The sequence below is a fragment of the Schistocerca piceifrons genome, chromosome 5 (assembly GCF_021461385.2).
Source record: "Schistocerca piceifrons isolate TAMUIC-IGC-003096 chromosome 5, iqSchPice1.1, whole genome shotgun sequence".
Taxonomy (NCBI): domain Eukaryota; kingdom Metazoa; phylum Arthropoda; class Insecta; order Orthoptera; family Acrididae; genus Schistocerca; species Schistocerca piceifrons.
In genome coordinates this window covers 43,814,029-43,833,794 of record NC_060142.1, presented here as the reverse complement: position 1 = coordinate 43,833,794, position 19,766 = coordinate 43,814,029, and the positions used below count along the sequence as shown (strand labels likewise).

Genomic DNA, 19,766 nt, shown 5'->3' with positions numbered 1-19,766 from the left:
TGTCCTCCTTACACGTGGCATCACAACAACGTTTCACCAGGCAACGCTGGTCAACTGCTGTTTGTGTATGAGAAATCGGTTGAAAACTTTCCTCATGTCAGCACGTTGTAGGTGTCGCCACCGGCGCCAACCTTGATGAGTGCTCCGAAAACCTAATCATTTGCATATCACAGCGTCTTCTTCCTGTCGTTTAAATTTCGCGTCTGTAGCACGTCATCTTCGTGGTGTAGCAATTTTAATGGCCAGTAGTGTAGAAATTTTGTCTAAGTCTTCTTGTATTTTCCTTAGACACTCATCTTCGACACGTAACCGTACACCACAGCATCATCGGCAAACAACCACAGACAGCTGCCCACCCTGTCCGCCAAATCATTTGTGTATGTAGAGAATAACAGCGGTCCTATCAAACTTTCCTGGGGCACTCCTGATGCTACCCTTGTCTCTGATGAACACTCCTCGTCGAGGACAAGGTTCTGGGTTCTGTTACTTGAGAAGACTTCGAGCCGCTCACAGATCTGTGAACTTATTCCATATGCTCATACCTTCGTTAACAGCCTGCAATGGGGCACCGTGTCAAATGCTTTTCGGAAATCTAGAAATGTGGCACCTGCGTGTTGTCCTTCATACATAGTTCGCAATATATCGTCTGAGAAAAGGGCAAGTTCCAAACTTGAACTAAAATTTCTTCTCCAGTTTCCAGTTTTTGGCATTCAGTAATCAAAGAATCGGTGGAGATACGTCTTGCCAATAATCTTACAAACTGAGACAACGGTTTTCAACTGGATAAAAATTGGGATCCTATAATTAAAATTACCCAGTCACAGCGGAATCTACGGAGTCATTCGATACTCAATGGTTAGATCAACTCTCACTTCCACCACCTACGACAGCACACACAACTCGGCTGCCCGGCGCATGTCATCACCCGACGCATGCGCCGAAAGAGGCCAGCACGTTTTCGCGTGCGCGAAATTCGGCATAAATACCGTGAATGCACTCGGGCTCTTTCACCCCACCTGACGTCCATGGCAAAAGTCCAGCGGATCCTACGACGGAAACGTGGCTGGTCAGCCCCTGGATTGGACGGAATTTTAAATGAACATCTTTGGCGCCTTCCGCGTACGCCTCTCATCTTGTTCACCAATATTTTAAACGGTTGTCTCACGTCTGGCTTTTTCCCCCCTCAGTGGAAGCAAGCCAAGCTGATAGCGATTCCCAAGCGGTTCGAGGACCCTACGGTCCCCACCAACAACAGGCCCAACAGTCTCCTAAATACTATGGCGAAGGTCCTTGAATCTGTGATCCTCCACCGACTTCCCCAACCTCTGGCGGCGGCTGAGACGATCCGACTTGAACAGTTCGGATTTACTTCGCACCTCTCTGCCGAATCACTGAACACGTCAGCAAAGGCTTCAACACCGCCAAGTCGACAGCTGCCGTTTTTCTGCACTTGCAGAACGCTTACGACAACATCTGGCACGACAACCTAGTGCACAAGATGCTGACGCAGACCCCTATACGAAATATCTGTGTCAAGATTGTAGATGACTTCCTCCACGGCCGGACTTTCCTAGTGGTTCAACGGGGAATGCGTTCTGGCTTTCGCTAGTTGTCGGCAGGCGCTCCACAAGGATCGGTGCTGTCTCCCGTTCTTTTTAATATCTATGTGAATGATCGGTCGCTGCAGAGATGGTACGACAGTGCACTTATCGATACGCGCTGCTGCTGCCGCTCACGGGCAAGTTAGGCAGGAAGTTAGTGACGCCAGTAAATGGAATAAGAAAACGAGGTGGCAGTACTGTAATAGAAGATGACAAACAATAAATGGCATGCAACATGAGCCGTGCACGGCTCACACTGAGCAAGAAGCTAAGGGAAATAATCAGAAATTTGGAAAGGGAATTGAAGTTTAGAGAGGCGAAATAAAAAGTCTGAAGTTTGAACATGACATTCGTAATTCTGTCAGAGACAATAAAGGACTTGAAACAGCAGCTGAACGAAGTGGATAGCGTCTTGAAAAAAGAGGTTATGAGATGAACATCAACCTACGTAGAAAAAGGTGGCAGAATGAAGTCATATTAAATCGGGCGATTCTGAGAAAATTAGACAAGGAAATGAGATACTAAAAGTAGTAGATAAGTTTTGCTATTTGGGTAGGAAGAAAATAAAAAGGCTAGTTATAGCATGAAAAGCACTTCTGAAAAAGAGGAATTTGTTAAGATATAATACAAATTTAAGTGCTAGAGAGGTTGTTTTGAAGGTATTTGTGGTGTCACCGCCAGACACCACACTTGCTAGGTGGTAGCCTTTAAATCGGCCGCGGTCCGGTAGTATACGTCGGACCCGCGTGTCGCCACTATCAATGATTGCTGACCGAGCGCCGCCACACGGCAGGTCTAGAGAGACTTCCTAGCACTCGCCCAGTTGTACAGCCGACTTTGCTAGCGATGGTTCACTGACAAATTATGCTCTCATTTGCCGAGACGATAGTTAGCAAAGCCTTCAGCTACGTCATTTGCTACGACCTAGCAAGGCGTCATTATCAACTGCTATTTATCTTGTGATGCATGTACCGTCAGACCGATGTTCACCAATTATGGATTAAAGTTAAGTATTCCAGAAGCTACGTACTATTTTTGCTACTATAAAGACCTTGTCATTTTCCAGACCTCACGCCATCCTGCGTGAGCTTAAACGCGTGCCCTTTGGCCTCCCGTCCTTGTGGATTGGCTGTCTTGCCAGTCCACAACAGTATTTGTCTGGAGTGTTGAGCTGTAATGAAGTGAAACGTGAACGATAAGCAATTCAAACAACAAGGGTAGTGAAACTTTTGAAACATCGTGCTATATCTAGGTCAACTAGGTAGGTAAGTCGAATAGTCCCACTAATGAGGGACTACTGAACAGAGTTGCGGAAGAAAGATATTTATGTCACAATTTGATCTGTTGGAAGGACACATCCTAAGGCATCAAGGAATTGTCGCTTCGGTAATGGAAACCGTCGTGGGTAAAAACGTGGAGAGAGGCCATGGAATGAATACAAGAAGAAGGTTGAAACGGATGTAGACATGGGCGTTCTTAACGGAGGGCAAGAAGGAGCACATGCACTCTCCTGGAATAGGGGTAGAGTCTTTTTATTCTCTAGAATTTCTAACAATCTTTGTAAGAGACTCTACTAAACTTCAGAAGTAAAACAATCTAGCGTTCACTACATATTTTCAGTTTTCTTAGCTGTCACTCTGTTCACGGGAAAATAGCCAATTCCGTGTTGCCGTTGCGACGCTGCTCTGTACCCAAGATGAATACCAAACTTTACATAACTGAACCGATGGCCCTCACCCTTTTATGCAGAAAGAAATCAGCTCTAGTTTACCAATTGTCTGAGGGAAAACAAAACTTTGATGGCTTACTGATTCTGTATTCAGTCTTTCACGACAGAGCCATTGTTTACACTCGCAGGAATACATCTACTCTTTATCCTACACACATCAGTCGAAAAAGGAAAATACCGTTTGCTGCGCTTGAAGAGATGGGGAAAGAAGCATAAAATTTCAAGATCAAAGAAATTTGTTCTCTACGTCTGGTGTCTTCTCAAAGTCTTGGGAGCAACACAGCACCAAATGTAGTCACAGAGCTACGAATTCTGCATTCCAATTGTCATGCCATACAATGACGTGATAAACGGGAGAGTTGAAGATTAACTTTTTGCAGTCTCAGCTGTTAAACGTTGGTTCTCCTAGACAATTTGAGGATGTATTTTGTAGGTTTCCCACATTCTTCTAGTTGTATATTGCCTTGGGCTACACTTTATTTAACCAACCTAAAACAACGAAGTTTACAAAATACATTTTGTTCAACTTCGGTTATCCCAGTCGACACTAATAAACATACGTCTTCAAAGTAGCGCAAAAAAAAAAAAAAAATCCGTTAAAGTAAACAGATGTGAAATTTTATAAGCAAAGTGTTACGGAGGACATCAGAGTTCAATGAGTTTTTTTGTAAGTTTAGTTCCTGTTTCTCCACTTGGAGAGGTATTAATGTGACAATTTTCTTAATATCAAGCAGTATTTTTCCAGTCATTCTGACTTTTTCCTGTTTCAAATTTTTAATTTTCAGTTTCAAGCTAACATAATGGGAGTCTGAATAAATTGTTTTCTAGCTTTATTTCGAACCTGTCGGGTATTTTGAATATAATCGTATTATGAGGATATAATTTCAGATCGTTGAGTCGAACGGGTGACATCGATATTCAAGGTGATAACAGAAAAAAATGTTCTCTGCATAAAACATTTAAATGTGCTTACCGTTTAGGAACTAAAGTAATCTACTTTACAAATTATCAACTATTATCAAACATTTGACAATTAGTTTTGTGCACTTGTTTCCAAATTTAGTTCTCGAGGCACGACACGTTTCCAAACTGACCAAGTCAATTATATCATAAATGGCGGCTGTGCGGGGTAGCCGTGAGGTCTTAGGCGTCTTGACGCGGTTCGCGCGGCTGCCTCCGTCGGAGGTTCGATTCCTCCTTCGGGCATGCGTGTATGTGTTGTCCTTAGCGTAAGTTAGTTTAAGTCAGATTAAGTAGTGCGTAAGCCTAGAGGCCGATGACCTCAGCAGTTTGGTCCCATAGTCCTTACCACAAATTTACAAATTTCATAAAAGGCAAATTTTGAATCTTGCCTCCTCCCGAAAAAATTTCTTGGGACGCAAAGCGGGTGGGATCACATTTGCCATCCCCGTTTTTCCTACCTGAAGTAGGCCTACAGTGTTTCTTCACTGCAAAATTTTGATATATTTCTATATGCGTTTTCCCTCGATTCCGCTGGTTTTCCCTCGATTCCGCTAAAGCTATCGTTTGCGAATTGTAGCATTACGTGTGTGACTGCAGTGAGACAATACTAGTGACTTCTAGAAACTGAACAACTGATTTACATCAAAATTGGCAATTGCAGAGTCATGTCCTCCCTCCTCCCGGATAAATTTCTACAAATTTCTGCAGATGCCCATGGGTGTATGTTAAACCTGCAGCCGTCGATCTGATGTTATTTCATTACATTGCAACCAGTTTCGATGACTCAATACACCATCTTCAGGCCTTAGCTGACGCTGAAAGAGTGAAGATGGTGTACTGCGTCACAGAAAGTGGTTGCAATATAATATCATCAAAACGACGGCTGCAGATGTTTCGTTTTATGACGTAAGTGAAAGGCCGAAGACCCACGGACCATCCGTCACAAGGATGGACATACAAAAGCCTTTGGATGTAGGCTGCAGCAGTTAATCGGTGATGATGAGCGTTGCACAGGATACACAGCACAGTGGCGAACTGCATCAAACTAGCCTTGAGACCGGAGAACACAACAACAACAAATTCTCTTTCTTTGTTATATGTATGTCTAGGCACTTGCACATCGTACGCCGCTGAACTAATTGATATAGTAAAGAAGCTGCTTTTGCCGCAACCTACCACGCCGCCCTGTCCATGTCACCGTGTGGATCGCCGGCCGACACACCCAAGAATACAGTAACAGAACGGCGCGCAGCCCGCGTTCAAACAGAAGCCCTATTGGTGGCGCGGCCATCATCCAGTTAACACTCAATGAGCTCCACTCACGGTTTCCTCTCTGCACGCCCCTATGGCGCGGCATTGTTTCGCTGTTTAGACGCGTTACCCTTCGGTATAACCTAGTTTACTCCCACCTGTAGACACGTCGTTCGGCTCGAACAAAAAAAGGGCCAAAAGTTGCAATTAGTAGCGAGACCTGGCACTTATGTAAATATTGATAACAGAAGCAATAATTTTCCGGTAAACGCGGGAGCACAATCTAGTCTTTTGTGAGATAATAGCGAATGTATGCTTACGAGTTGCCACTGACGTTCAGTATGAAGTATTGTTGCTATTTTGTCGAAAAGTAGCGTGGTGAGACCGTGGCTGCGTGAAAACAAAAGTTCATTGTTACAGTAAAGCAAAAACAGCAACCTACTAGCATTATGATGAGATTTATTAAGAACAATAGCTGGATTCGAACCCACAGATTCATCTGCAGACAGCTGTTCACGTATAAAATTACATTTTCCATATTTTGTTTTGCTGCCGTTGCAGTCGCCGTGTTAGCAGATAATATTACTGCATGTAGGTTCTGTATTTTATGAATGTAAACAAATACATTCAACTTGAAGAAAGACAACTTCTCAGGAAAGATCGCATTTGTAAAACCTTCATTTACGATGACCGATTTAGGTAAACGGAGTTACTATCATCTGATCTGTGAATAGTTTGCATAAGAAGTAAAATACACTGCTGGCCACCGTAAATGCAACACCAAGTAAGACAAAAGGTAGCACAACAAAATTTATTTTGTAGATAACATGTTGACCAAGTATCAAATGATTACGTTTACAGACGTCTGTGACATGTGGTTCCTGCCAGTAGCCAGAGTAGCCGCCATTGTTGGAGATCACCGCTGCCACACGTCTCGGCATTGAGTCAAAGAGACGTTGGATGTGTTCCTGGGGTACAGCAGCCCAAGCAGCTTCCACACGTTGCCAAAGATCATCTGATGTGGCAGCTGGGGATGTAATCTGGGTCACTCGTTGAGCAACCATGGACCACATGTTTTCTATCGGCGAAAGATCCGGAGAGCGAGCCGGCCAGGGAAGCAATTCAATCTGGTTATTGACGAAGAACCTTTGGACAATGCGTGCCACGTGTGGTCGCGCATTATCCTGTTGAAATATGGCTGTGGCCGAGCCCTGAAGGTAAGGAAGGACAACTGGCTCCAGCACCTCGAATATGTAGCGCCGGCTATTTAAAGTACCGGCAACGCGTACTAGAGGCGTGCGAGAGTAATATCCAATACCGCTCCATACCATAATACCCAGTGCAAGACCAGTGTGGCGGTGCATAATGCAGCTGTCCAACATCCTCTCTCCACGGTGTCTCCACACTCATCCGACCATCGTGGTGCTGCAGACAGAAGCGTGCCTCGTCAGTAAAGACAACGTCATTCCATTCTGCCGACCACATCCGTCTGTCATCACACCAGTGGCGACGGAGACGTCTGTGGTTCTGCGTCAATGGTAGACGAAGCAATGGACGTCTTGCGGACAGACCACTCTGCTGTAAACGGCGTCGAATGGTACGCGCAGACACTGGATGATGCGTTACAGACGCAATGTGCTGTGCTATGGTTCGGGATGTCACTGAACGATCCGTCACTGCCATGCGCACAATTTGCCTATCAGCACGTGCAGTGGTGCACCGAGGTGAATGCGATCGACCACGTCGGTCCGTCGTACCCTCCTGCATCCAACGGTCACATATCCGCATTACAGTTGTTTGGTTTCGTCCAACACGACTAGCGATTTCTCTGTATGATAATCCACAATCTCGGTAAGCCACTATCCTTCCTCTGTCGAACTTGGGTACTTGATCAAAATATGTTCGCTGTTGTCTACGAGGCATAACTGATCGTCTTGTGAAACAACCACAAGGTAAACACACGTGCCGAACGTCCACTCGTCGAAATCGCCAAGCCTTAAATGGCGCTATGAGGTGGCGTCACAGGCGCACGTGATGTGCGTCTGCGCTGACTTTCTAATCAGTTGCATATCTCATCGCTGCAAACTCATGGTGTAAATCTCACTTGATTCGGATGCTTCCTTCAGGGTGTTGCATTTACGGTGGCCAGCAGTGTATATTACATTATGAAAACCACCGTACATGTCATTACTATAATACATAGATTGAATTATTATTACACATACTTAAGTGCAAGTAAATACAAGTGGCAAATTTGAGCTATAAGTGTACTGATTATCTTAATTGCCGGCCGGAGTGACCGTGCGCTTCTAGGCGCTACAGTCTGGAGCTGCGCGACCGCTACGGTCGCAGGTTCGAATCCTGCCTCGGGCATGGATGTGTGTAATGTCCTTAGGTTAGTTAGGTTTAAGTAGTTCTAAGTTCTAGGGGACTGACGACCTCAGAAGTTAAGTCCCATAGTGCTCAGAGCCATTTGAACCATTTCAGTTAGAACATTATGACCACCGACCTACTAGCAATATAAACCCGTCCAGGCGACAACATCGTCACCTGGCGAGGAATGACTGCTAGTCGGACACACGCACTATGCATGTAGTATCAGAGAGCGTGCTGTCCGGGTGTAGAATGGGGAAGGCGCGCGATCTATTTGAGTTTGACCGAATGCAGATTGTGATGGCCCGGAGTCTCGGCACTTTCTTTTCGGAAACTGCACGACTTGTCGAGTGTGCGAGGAGTGCTGTGATCAGTTTCTCCAACACTTGGCGAAACCAAGGTGAAACCGCGTCAAGACGTTGTGGTGTTGAGCAGCCACCCCTGATTACAGACGTCGGACGTCGTAGGCAGGGCAGACTTGTAAAACAGGACAGGCGGCGAACTGTGACTGAACTAACAAAAAATGGTTCAAATGGCTCTGAGCACTATGGGACTTAACATCTGAGGTCATCAGTCCCCTAGAACTTAGAACTACTTAAACCTAACTAACCTAAGGACATCACACGCATCCATGCCCGAGGCAGGATTCGAACCTGAGACCGTAGCGGTCGCGCGGTTCCAGACTGAAGCGCCTAGAACCGCTCGGTCACATCGGCCGGCACGGAACTAACACCAGACATTAATGCTGGGCAGACTACACGTGTTTGAACGCACAGTGCACCGAACGCTCCTAATGATGGGCCTCCATAGTCGACGACCATTGCATGTGCAAATGTCAACACCACGACATCGGCGACTGCGACTAATACGGGCACATGACCATCGGCACTGGACGGTGGCGCAGTGGCAGAGCGTTGCATGGTCTGATGAATCCCGGTGCCTTCTTCATCATGCCGATGTGAGGGCGCGAATCCATCGTCTTTCAGGGAAACAGCTCCCTGACACTTGTACTGCGTGATGGGGACAAGCTGGCGGCGGCTCCGTTATGCTCTGGGGAACTTTCACGTGGGCATCCATGCGTCCAGTGGAGCTCGTGCAAGGCACCATGACGGCCAAGGAGTAACGTACACTGTTTGCAGACCACGTAAATCCCTTCATGACGATCACAGTCCAAATGGCAGTGACTTTTTCAACAATATAATGCGTCATGTCACAAGGACAGGAGTGTGATGGCGTGATTCGAGGATCGCAGTGGCGGGTTCTAATTGATGTGCTGTGCCCCCGTCTCGCCAGATCAGAACCCCATCGAACATATCTGGAATGTGATCGAACACGACGTCAGAGTTCATCACCCCATTCCTCAACATTTATGGGAATTAGGTGACTTGTGTGTCCAAATGTGGTGCTGAATCCCTCCAGCGATCTACCAAGGCCTCGTTGCTTCCATGGCACGACTCGTCGCCGCTGCTATCCGTGACAAACGTCGACATATCGGCTATTAGGTAGGAGGTCGTAATGTTCTGGCTGATCAGTGTGTATCGCAGTGATCTCAAGTGCCTAACTTCAGAAACAACTATGGAATTGGAAGACGGAATATATATATATATATATATATATATATATATATATATATATATATATATATATATATATAGGGTGTTACAAAAAGGTACGGCCAAACTTTCAGGAAACATTCCTTACACACAAATAAAGAAAAGATGTTATGTGGACATGTGTCCGGAAACGCTTAATTTCCATGTTAGAGCTCATTTTAGTTTCGTCGTCCACGTACGCTCAATGGAGCACGTTATCATGATTTCATACGGGATACTCTACCTGTGCTGCTAGAACATGTGCCTCTACAAGTATGACACAACATGTGGCTCATGCACGATGGAGCTCCTGCACATTTCAGTCCAAGTCTTCGTACGCTTCTCAACAACAGATTCGGTGACCGATGGATTGGCGGACCAATTCCGTGGCCTCCACGCTCTCCTGACCTCAACCCTCTGGACTTTCATTTATGGGGACATTTGAAAGCTCTCGTCTACGCAATCCCGGTACCAAATGTAGAGACTCTTCGTGCTCGTATGGTGGATGGCTGTGATACAATACGCCATTCTCCAGGGCTGCATCAGCGCATCAGGGATTCCATGCGACGGAGGGTGGATGCATGTATCCTCGCTAACGGAGGACTTTTTGAACATATCCTGTAACAGTGTTTGAAGTCGCGCTGCTACGTTCTGTTGCTGTGTGTTTCCATTGCATGATTAATGTGATTTGAATAGAAGTATTAAAATGAGCTCTAACATGGAAAGTAAGCGTTTCCGGACACATGTCCACATAACGTATTTTCTTTCTTTGTGTTTGAGGAATGTTTCCTGAAAGTTTGGCCCTACCTTTTTGTAACACCCTATATATATATATATATATATATATATATATATATATATATATATATATATATATATATACGAAGTGTCAACTTGACGGTGCAAACTGCGGGATCGGCCAGAAAATTTGTAGATGACATTAACAAATTCATCCCATCGTTCAGTAAGGAACTGTTTTCAAGGAAATGCGTATGAAAGGAGCACTGGAAATTAGAAGTGCCAAGAAATCTGTATCAAGATCAACTAACATCGATGTCTTAACGCATTCGTATACAATTGTGCCGAATGTTAATTTGGATGGTAAATTGGCTGGAAAGTTACTTATTGCGCTGCGAGAAGTTGTATGTGCTCTGCCCAGTACGATTCTTTCTGCCGCGCGTGATCTTGCAAGGGCAGTAGGGAACGTTTACGTCCCAGCAAGCAAGAGTGGGAAAATGGGCGTAAGAGAACTACACTAACGTTATGGGGACTGCTTTTGGCCAATAGCTAGTCAAAATAACTTGCTTTTTTTAAAAATTCCTGGTATGCGTATAAAAACCATACTCCTTTACAGCGAACTATTCCTCCTGAAAAGTATGTGACCTTGCAGTTCATACCACCTGTAACCACCGGACAAATGCAGCCTCTGGATGTTTGTTTTTTCCGCGCCTATAAAACATATTATCGCACTGTCTGTAGCTACACCTTAACAGATAGCCAGTTTCACGACAAGCTCCACGACAGACTGTTTCGCATGCGGTTGCATGCCACTATATTCAGTTCTCATCACCCTGTTACACCAGCATGATTCTATATTCACTCTTAAAGACTTGATACTTAGCTGAACGCCCTGCACGGTTTGTAGCTCCTAAGGAGTTCGTCTTCGATCTTGGTGGTGTGAACCTTTGTGATCACTGGATCACTGCAGTGCGCCATTTTTCATTCGATGTTCACGGTGCATTTAATGGTTTGTTTTGAACATTTCTTGAATGTTGAAGATGTCCGTTTTGTGAAGTGCAATACATACATTCGTTAGAAGGTTGACCTCTACACATCCCGGACACTGGTTTTCTGCCGCCCTCCTGATGCACATGGTGAGTCGTAAGCAGACAATACTTTTCTTGTCATAATTGTTAAGAGAACACTTTCAAATGAGCCTTACTAAGGATTGAACTTGCGACGTCACACTCAAGGGGTTCCTTGTCAGATTTTCCATATGGGCAGTAGGCGCTAGTGTTGAGAAGGTTACCTGCCCTCCCCAGTGGGTTGCGATAGGTGCGTGAGTGGCTCTGGACAGAGACATGTTTCAAGTGCACAACAAAGGTGTGCGGGTAGACTTAGTGTGTTGCCGAACAGATGGGTTCTTAGAGAGTGACTCTTTGTCTTTTTATTCATGCACGTGTCGTGTGTAAACCACCCATTCCCCCCCCCCCCTCCACCCCCCGCTGTGAAAATGTCAAAGACAGGGCGCCAAGAAGGAGGCATCCAAATAAATATACGAGGGTTGTCCAGAAAGTAAGTTCCGATCGGCCGCATAATGGAAACTACAGTGAAAACCAGAAACGTTTTATTTGCAACACTTAGGTGCACCTTCCACCTACTTCTCTACATAGGCGCCGCTCCAACTTCGAGTGTTGTCGTAGTCTTGTCTCAACTTTCCAATATCCTCGTCATAGAAAGCAGACGCGTGTGCTTTCGGCCATTTATCTGCACTGGTCTGCAGCTCGTTGTCTGTGGAAAAATTTTGTCTTCTTATTGGCAGAGATGAGACTCAGGGGGAGCCAATTACGGACTGTATTGTGGGTGGTCAACCACTTCTCATCGGAAACGATGCAGGAGCGTCTTCATTGCCCGTGCAGTGTGCGGACGAGAATTGGCATGAAGAAGTAACTGCTCGACAGTTGTGCTATGTGGGCTGCATGACACAGGCGAAATCTCTAAACAGGCCCTCATACTTGGCGGGTGACGCTATTTCCTATGCATCTTTACGTGCTCACTGTTCACTCAAAACTGAAAAGAGCGACGTGACACGATCGACGGGCATACTAGAGACACTGACCAACACATCTGTGCAAAGCTTTACCGGATTTTCGCAGTGGTTTGCATTTCACGACCGATCGGAATTTACTTTCTGGACATACCTCGTATATCCTTTTCGGTTATAGTTGACGTTCAGATTTCGTTGAATGGTTTTTAACGGTCATTAGTGGCTCTATCCTGTGTAAGAGAAGAAAAATTGCCGTCACACTACGCTTAAAAGGGCAGAGATCATGTTCAGTACTGTGCAGTCCCGCGATGTCCTTAGAAAAGGGCTGACCTGTCCAGGGGTGACACCAGTAGCAAAGGTTGTGAAGAACGTTGTCCTGTTGCACATCACACTGTAAACTGACGTTTTCGACTGCTACACTGTGTGAAAATGAACGAACCAATGGGAGGGGTGATATCATTCACACCCTTTATGACACCTTCTGAGGCCTTTTCGCGTCGATTCTGAGCAGAGGTGTGTCCAAAATGTTTTCCTCGGCCACGCATCGAGAAAACCGCTTGATTTCAGTGCTGGGCGTAGCGAATCTGACGTCCGTCAAATGGTTCAAATGGCTCTGAGCACTATGCGACATAACTTCTGAGGTCATCAGTCACCTAGAACTTAGAACTAACTAAACCTAACTAACCTAAGGACATCACAGACATCCATGCCCCAGGCAGGATTCGAACCTGCGACTGTAGCGGTCAGTTCCGCAGCTCGTGGTCGTGCGGTAGCGTTCTCGCTTCCCACGCCCGGGTTCCCGGGTTCGATTCCCGGCGGGGTCAGGGATTTTCTCTGCCTCGTGATGACTGGGTGTTGTGTGCTGTCCTTAGGTTAGTTAGGTTTAAGTAGTTCTAAGTTCTAGGGGACTGATGACCACAGATGTTAAGTCCCATAGTGCTCAGAGCCATTTGAACCATTTTTTGACTGTAGCGGTCGCTGGGTTCCAGACTGTAGCGCCCAGAACCGCACGGCCACACCGGCCGGCCTTACGTCCGTCACAGAGGCGTCAAGACGAAGGGTGAGATGTGGCTAATAGGGGGTGTGGCGACCTTCTGATGGTGAGGCACATCCTCTCCTGCGTTAGGCAGATTTGTGGTGAAATTTGGTACCAGTGTGGCACCATTAACCCACTTTATTACACCTCACATGAACTTCTGAGCCATGGTCTTTTGTTTGCACCTGTCGGCACCTTCCTGTTTGAAGTGTCGCCGTGCCTGAGGCTTACACCGCACGCCGCCAGGCTTTTGCATTATTGCACAGTAATGTTATAGGCACATTCAAGCTAAAATTCGGAACTCTGCGTCGGAATGGCAGAAAATGGCACGGTTTCAAAGAAGTGACCCCCTAATTTTGTTACACGGTGTACGTAGATGGTTGAAGAATAATTGCGGTTTCTGCGCTTGAAAAATGGTTCTTGGAGCTTCTGCTCTAGTGACCCGTACGCAACTCAGTTAAATTTCAGCTAAAATTTTTCAGCATTTCTATTACTCTATCTTGAAGGCAAACAATCCGTTGACCATTCACGCCGCCCTCTTACTATTTATAATATTGCCAGATAAGACAATAATTCTTGACATAGTACAGAAAATTTTTTATAAAAATATTTGGCTTGGAAAAAGAACGCTCTGATGTTACAGCTGCCATACATTCTGTTAGACACATCTTGAAGATGCGCATACGTCGGGGCAACTCGATATCAGCTCTACTAAACCTTGTACACCAGACAGTTTCGATATTCCTACTTTAAGTAAAGTTCCAGCTGTGATGGAAACAGAAGAGGAACCAGATGAGGAGAAATCATATAATATATTAAGTGCTGCATTTTCAAGATCTTCGTTATAGGCAGATGTATGAAAAAGGGCTTTATTGCTCCCAATGCGTCTGTAGTTCACGACCACCTAACTAAATAATTAATTGCAAACAACCTACTAGACGAATTAAACCCAGGCTGTCTCAAACAGTGCAGCTCAAGATCTGGTTTAATAAAAGTACAAGACGACCTGAAGCTTGCCATGGGCAGACAAGAGAAGACTACCATGTGCTTCTTAAACCCTAGCTAAGCCTTTGGCACCGTCAATTTCAATATTTTGCAAGCCAAAATTAGCTGCCTACATTTCAACTAAAAAAAGTGTATGAAATCTTATGGGACTTAACTTCTAAGGTTATCAGTCCCTAACCTTACACACTGGAAATGGAAATGATGTCCCATGCTTCTTTTACAGAGCGTAGGGGAAGGATGCGGGAAACCCGCACCGCCTTACTAGGCAAGGTCCTAATGGAGGTGGGTTGCCGTTGCCTTCCTCCGACCGTAATGGGGATGAATGATGAAGATGAAGACGACACGATAACACCCAGTCTTCTCGAGGCAGGAAAAATCCCTGACCCCGCCGGGAATCGAACCCGGGACCCCGTGCTCGGGAAGCGAGAGCGCTACCGCGAGACCACGAGGGCGGATCTAAGCTTACACACTACTTAACCTAAATTATCCTAAGGTCAAACACACACACCCATGCCCGAGGGAGGACTCGAACCTCCGCCGGGACCAGCCGCACAGTGCCTAAATTTCACTCCGAGTGCACAGCAATGGTTTCGGATTGCCTCCTATGAGTGTGATGCTCTTCTGCCTCGGTGGATGATAGACACGAGTTTCCATCCGCAGTTTATTTTTCTCCTGGAACCTTTCGAAATATTCAGTGTCTTTCAGGATACAGGAAAAAAAACTGCAGATGGAAACCCCTGTCCGAAACCGTCATCTACTAAGGCGACAGAGCGTTGCATTCGTAGGAGACAAATCCTGCCTAAGTAGCGGCTAGCTCCACCTTCTCTATTGGCGATGGTGTCAAGAAGTCACGATCACTGAATAACAAACTACATTGCGAGATGTTCCACCAACGGTCCGTCAGCGTACAAACTCAGGTTTGCTGTCGAAGAGGTAGCCTAACGGCAGGCGCCAGTGCCTATTACTTCGACACTCTATTGCGTTGTAGAACGACGTTTCTGAACACAAGTTCCTGTTACCGATTTGTGTCCAAGAGGACCGCTACAGCCCTTTGAAGTTTGTTGCAACGTTTCTGAGACCTCCTGTATAGGCTTTAAGTTAGAGTAGCTTCACGAGAAAGTTGTCTGCTACAACATCAGAGCGCAGACTGATGGGCGTCAAGCACATGACATGTGGAAGTGAGCTGCTATCTCAATGATCAAACTCATTTCGTACTATTTAAGTTACATAATAAAATTAGTAGATGAAGAGAAGAAAGAATAATGGAACAAATCATTAATGTGTGCTCCATTTAATTTAAGACTGACTGTTCAAAACGCATCTCAGTCCGACCTTTGGGTTGGTAGAAGCTTCAATTTTCATTGAGCGCTGGCCTCAGAATTCTCTGGAGTGGGCTAGGGACTCGTGCGACCACTGTAGCGCTGAGGGCTGACGAGAGCCGGAAAAATACAAATCACCCTTAGCGAGACCAGATCGAAGCAGAGGGGGAGTTCTGGAGTCTTGGCGCAAGGACAATACGGGAAATAACTGAAAGTAACATGCAGGTCTCTGGTCCTAATCCTGAGAGGCCTTCAAATTTCGAGGGTCTACACATTTGATGGCTCCCCAAGCCGAGACAATTTTTAAAAAAATCCCGAGCAAGGGCAAGGTATGTTTAACAAATAAGAGACATTTTGTAATTCCAGGCCCCATACGTATGCAACATAAATGTTAGGAAAGACTACAGAGAATACATCAAAAGATAATCAACAGAAGCTGGAGGAAGATGGACTGGATATTTCGTTGTGCAAGGTTCAAAATTATGAAAACGCCTGGACCGGGTCAGGTGTAGATGGAGAAATACAACGAAAAATTCAAGAATCCAAAAGCTCGTTTCGGTCTCTGTGCTAATCATTTCTTAAATCTTTGTGTTGTTCGTGCATCTTCATGTGTTTCACTTAGCGTTGTCTGTTTTGGAACCGTAGAGGAGTTATATTTATTGACTCTCGTCTTCCAGGTATAGGTGGGACTTACTTGCAGAAAAAAACACGAAAAAGTTCGAAATGATTGCCTGATACCCATCAACTTCTGGCACACGGTACTGGAGGAAGTAAATTGAGTCCAACAATATCTACAGTCTCCAAAAAGACTTTAGATAAAGACCTCGCAAAATTAAAAATTCAGATCGCATTTTCAGTGACGGAACTTAATACAATAATAAGCAATACTTTTACTTTTGTGTAGTGATATGGACATTAAAAATGACCAACGAGGGGGAAGGAAGGTGAATAAAGTAAGCTCATGACAATGGGTTATTGATGAAGACTAAGTTCGTTAGTCAGTATTTGAATACATAGACTGATTAATGATACACGGCCGTGACAGAAATCACCAAAATTTACAAATTGTTAATACAAAATTTTATACTTGAAGCTTCCAGTGACGCTCTGGCCGTACCACTAGAGTATCTGGTAGAAATTTACGATGAGTTTGGTGAGGAGCAGGTGCTGTAAGGAATAAAACAGTATCGCAGGCACCTACATGCAGCCGATACGAGTGTGGGTAATTAAGTGGGGCTTCAGTGACTCCCTGTACATCACTTCAATATTTCCTGACCTTTTGCATCTCAGTCACATCAGGCGAGAGATGTTTTTCAAAAATGGTTCAAATGGCTCTGAGCGCTATGGGACTTAACATCTGTCGTCATCAGTCCCCTAGAACTTAGAACTACTTAAACCTAACTAACCTAAGGACATCACACACATCCATGCCCGAGGTAGGATTCGAACCTGCGACCGTAGCGGTCGCGCGGTTCCAGACTGAAGCGGCTAGAACCGCTCGGCCACAACGGCCGGCCACAGATGTTTTTCTAAACTGAGTGTAATAAAAAATTTTCTTCACTCTACAATGAATCAAGAACGATTAACCAATCTGTCCACTTCATCGATTGAAAGAAAAGTTTCAAATGAAATGGATTTGAACGGCGTTACTGAGAATTTCTGTATAACAGAGGCACGGAAACATGTGATATAATAACAGCAACAATACTACTATCACGTATTAAGATTACGAAACTGATATCATAGCTGTACAAGATTTCTTTCCAGACATATAAAGTGAAAAATAATTTTATTATTTTATTCTTTATTATTTCATTGCACTATATGTGATGCTTGCTGTGCTAAATGCAGATTCGTATTCTAAATTTCTCACATAAGAATACACACTGTCGGAAAAAATGCAGCAAGCTCGAGGACAAGCTCATTTTATTTTATTGACAAGTGTGGTGACGCTTGGTTCATCATTGTAGGAGTATACGATAACAAATTCAGGCCAAATGAAACACAAATGTCACAGTAAAGGGTGTCTAAGAAGTCGCATCAATGCACGGTGTACCCCCCCCCCCCCCCTTTGGTGGCAACATAGTCGCATATTCTCGCATGGAAACGATCATAAAGATGAAGAATGGCGTTGTGCGATAGATTGCCCCATGCATCTTGCGCCTTTTGTAGCATTTCGGCAATGGTTCCTGCACGGCCCCGAGAACGAGTAAGTTACCGTTTCACCACGTCCCACGTGTTCCATTGGCGAGGGAACTGAGGATTCTACTGGCCAGGGCAACTGCTGTGCACCACAAAGAGCACATTACGTCGCGGCATCCGTTTGTGAACGCGCATTGTCCTGATGGAAAAGCACATCACCTTCATGTCAAAGAACTGGCAAGAGCACGGGGATGACAGCCTATGAAATGTAGAGGCCACTGGCTTCTTAATCCTGCAGAAACACCAAATGTACCGCGAGTTGTAATTGATGGCCTCCCAAGATATGGCGCAGGGATGGAACTTGTTTACCGTGAGTGAATGCACTCTGGCATTGACAGATCAGCAGGTCTGAGCCGCACAAATGTACATCCATCAGTCGCATACGGATTGGACCCACAGTTATCACTGAAGACAACAGAGCGCCATTTCACTCCCCAGTCAACTGTTTTAAGACACACGACTAGCCACGCTAGGCGGTGTCGTTGTGGAGGCGGTAGCCTGGGTAGAGGCATAGATATCTTAATCCTGTTGCAAGCAGACGGTTCGTAATGGTCTCTCATGACACAGCAAGCGTAACATGTGCCCGGATTTCGTCCCTGGAGGATGTTCCGTCGGCCAACACTGCCCGCACAGTGCTTCGATCTTGACGAGGGTCCGTACTATGCGGATGTCCAGAAACAGGACTACAGTTGTCCGGATGCTCCACAGACCACTGTTGAAAGCAGCGGCACCACGGACACATTATGCCTAAAATGTGCATCAGTCCGTCGATACGTCCATCCACCTTCCCACAGGCCCGCAATAAATAAATAAATAACTGAAACTGTTAAACAGGAGAACTACTGGTCTCTGGGGCCTAGTTGTACCCTAGAACGAATGTTGCAAACACTGTTCACGGATATAGGGCGGCAATTTCAGGGGGCGCCAAATCCATATTCTTGAAGAAAAAATCTTGTTTCCGCGCACGTTGCTCTATCGATCATTCATATGATTTTGAAACGCATCCCAGTTTGTTTTTTAACATTTTTAGACGCATTCTAAGTTGATTTCTGAACGAATGATAAGTTGATCTTTGAATGCGTGCGTAGTGTACATGATGTTCCTGCCAGTGGAATCCGTTCCATCTACGAGGGTCACTCCAAAAGAAATGCACACTATTTTTTTTTAATCCATCTTTTATTCTACATGTTTGAAAGTTTTACACTGTGTAGATACATCCTTTAGGAACAAAATTTTCATTTCTCCACATAATTTCCATCCTCTCAACTGCTTAACGCCATCTTGTAACCAGCGCCTGTATACCCGCACGGTAAAATTCTGGACCAACCTGTTGGAGCCACTGTTTGGCTGTGTGCACAAGGGAGTCATCATCTTCAAACCTTGTTCCACGAAGAGCGTCTTTCAGTTTCCCAAAGACATGATAGTCACATGGAGCCAGGTCAGGACTGTAAGGCGGGTGTTTTAGTGTTGTCCATCCGAGTTTTGTGATCGTTTTCATGGTTTTTTGACTGACACATGGCCGTGCATTGTCGTGCAACAGCAAAACATCCTGCTTTCGCCGATGTGGTCGAACACGACTCAGTCGAGTTTGAAGTTTGTTCAATGTCGTCACATATGCATCAGAATTTATGGTGGTTCCACTTGGCATGATGTCTACAAGCAAGAGTCCTTCGGAATCGAAAAACACCGTAGCCATAACATTTCCAGCAGAAACTGTGGTTTTGAATTTTTTTTTTCTTGGGTGAATTTGCATGATGCCACTCCATTGATTGCCTCTTCGTCTCTGGTGAAAAATGATGGAGCCATGTTTCATCACCTGTCACAATTCTTCCAAGAAATTCATCTCCACCATTCTCGTACTGTTCCAAAAGATCGCTGCATACCGTTTTTCTTGTTTCTTTGTGAGCCACTGTCAACATCCTGGGAAC

At 45.2% G+C, this 19,766-nt stretch overlaps 1 protein-coding gene across 2 annotated transcripts in view; it reads right to left on the bottom strand.

The window, feature by feature from the left end:
* The window catches only part of LOC124798403 (hydroxylysine kinase), a 240,350-nt gene that overhangs the window by 118,515 nt on the left and 102,069 nt on the right, over positions 1-19,766 (bottom strand). Inside the window, exon 1 of one of the 2 annotated variants that reach the window (XM_047261790.1) lies at positions 5,470-5,512. The exons of the other annotated variant lie outside the window; for it this stretch is intronic. Coding sequence (XP_047117746.1) covers positions 5,470-5,486 — 17 coding nt within the window. The 5' untranslated portion in view covers positions 5,487-5,512. Of the gene's footprint in view, positions 1-5,469; positions 5,513-19,766 lie in introns of those variants that run through there. 2 annotated transcript variants of the gene reach the window in all.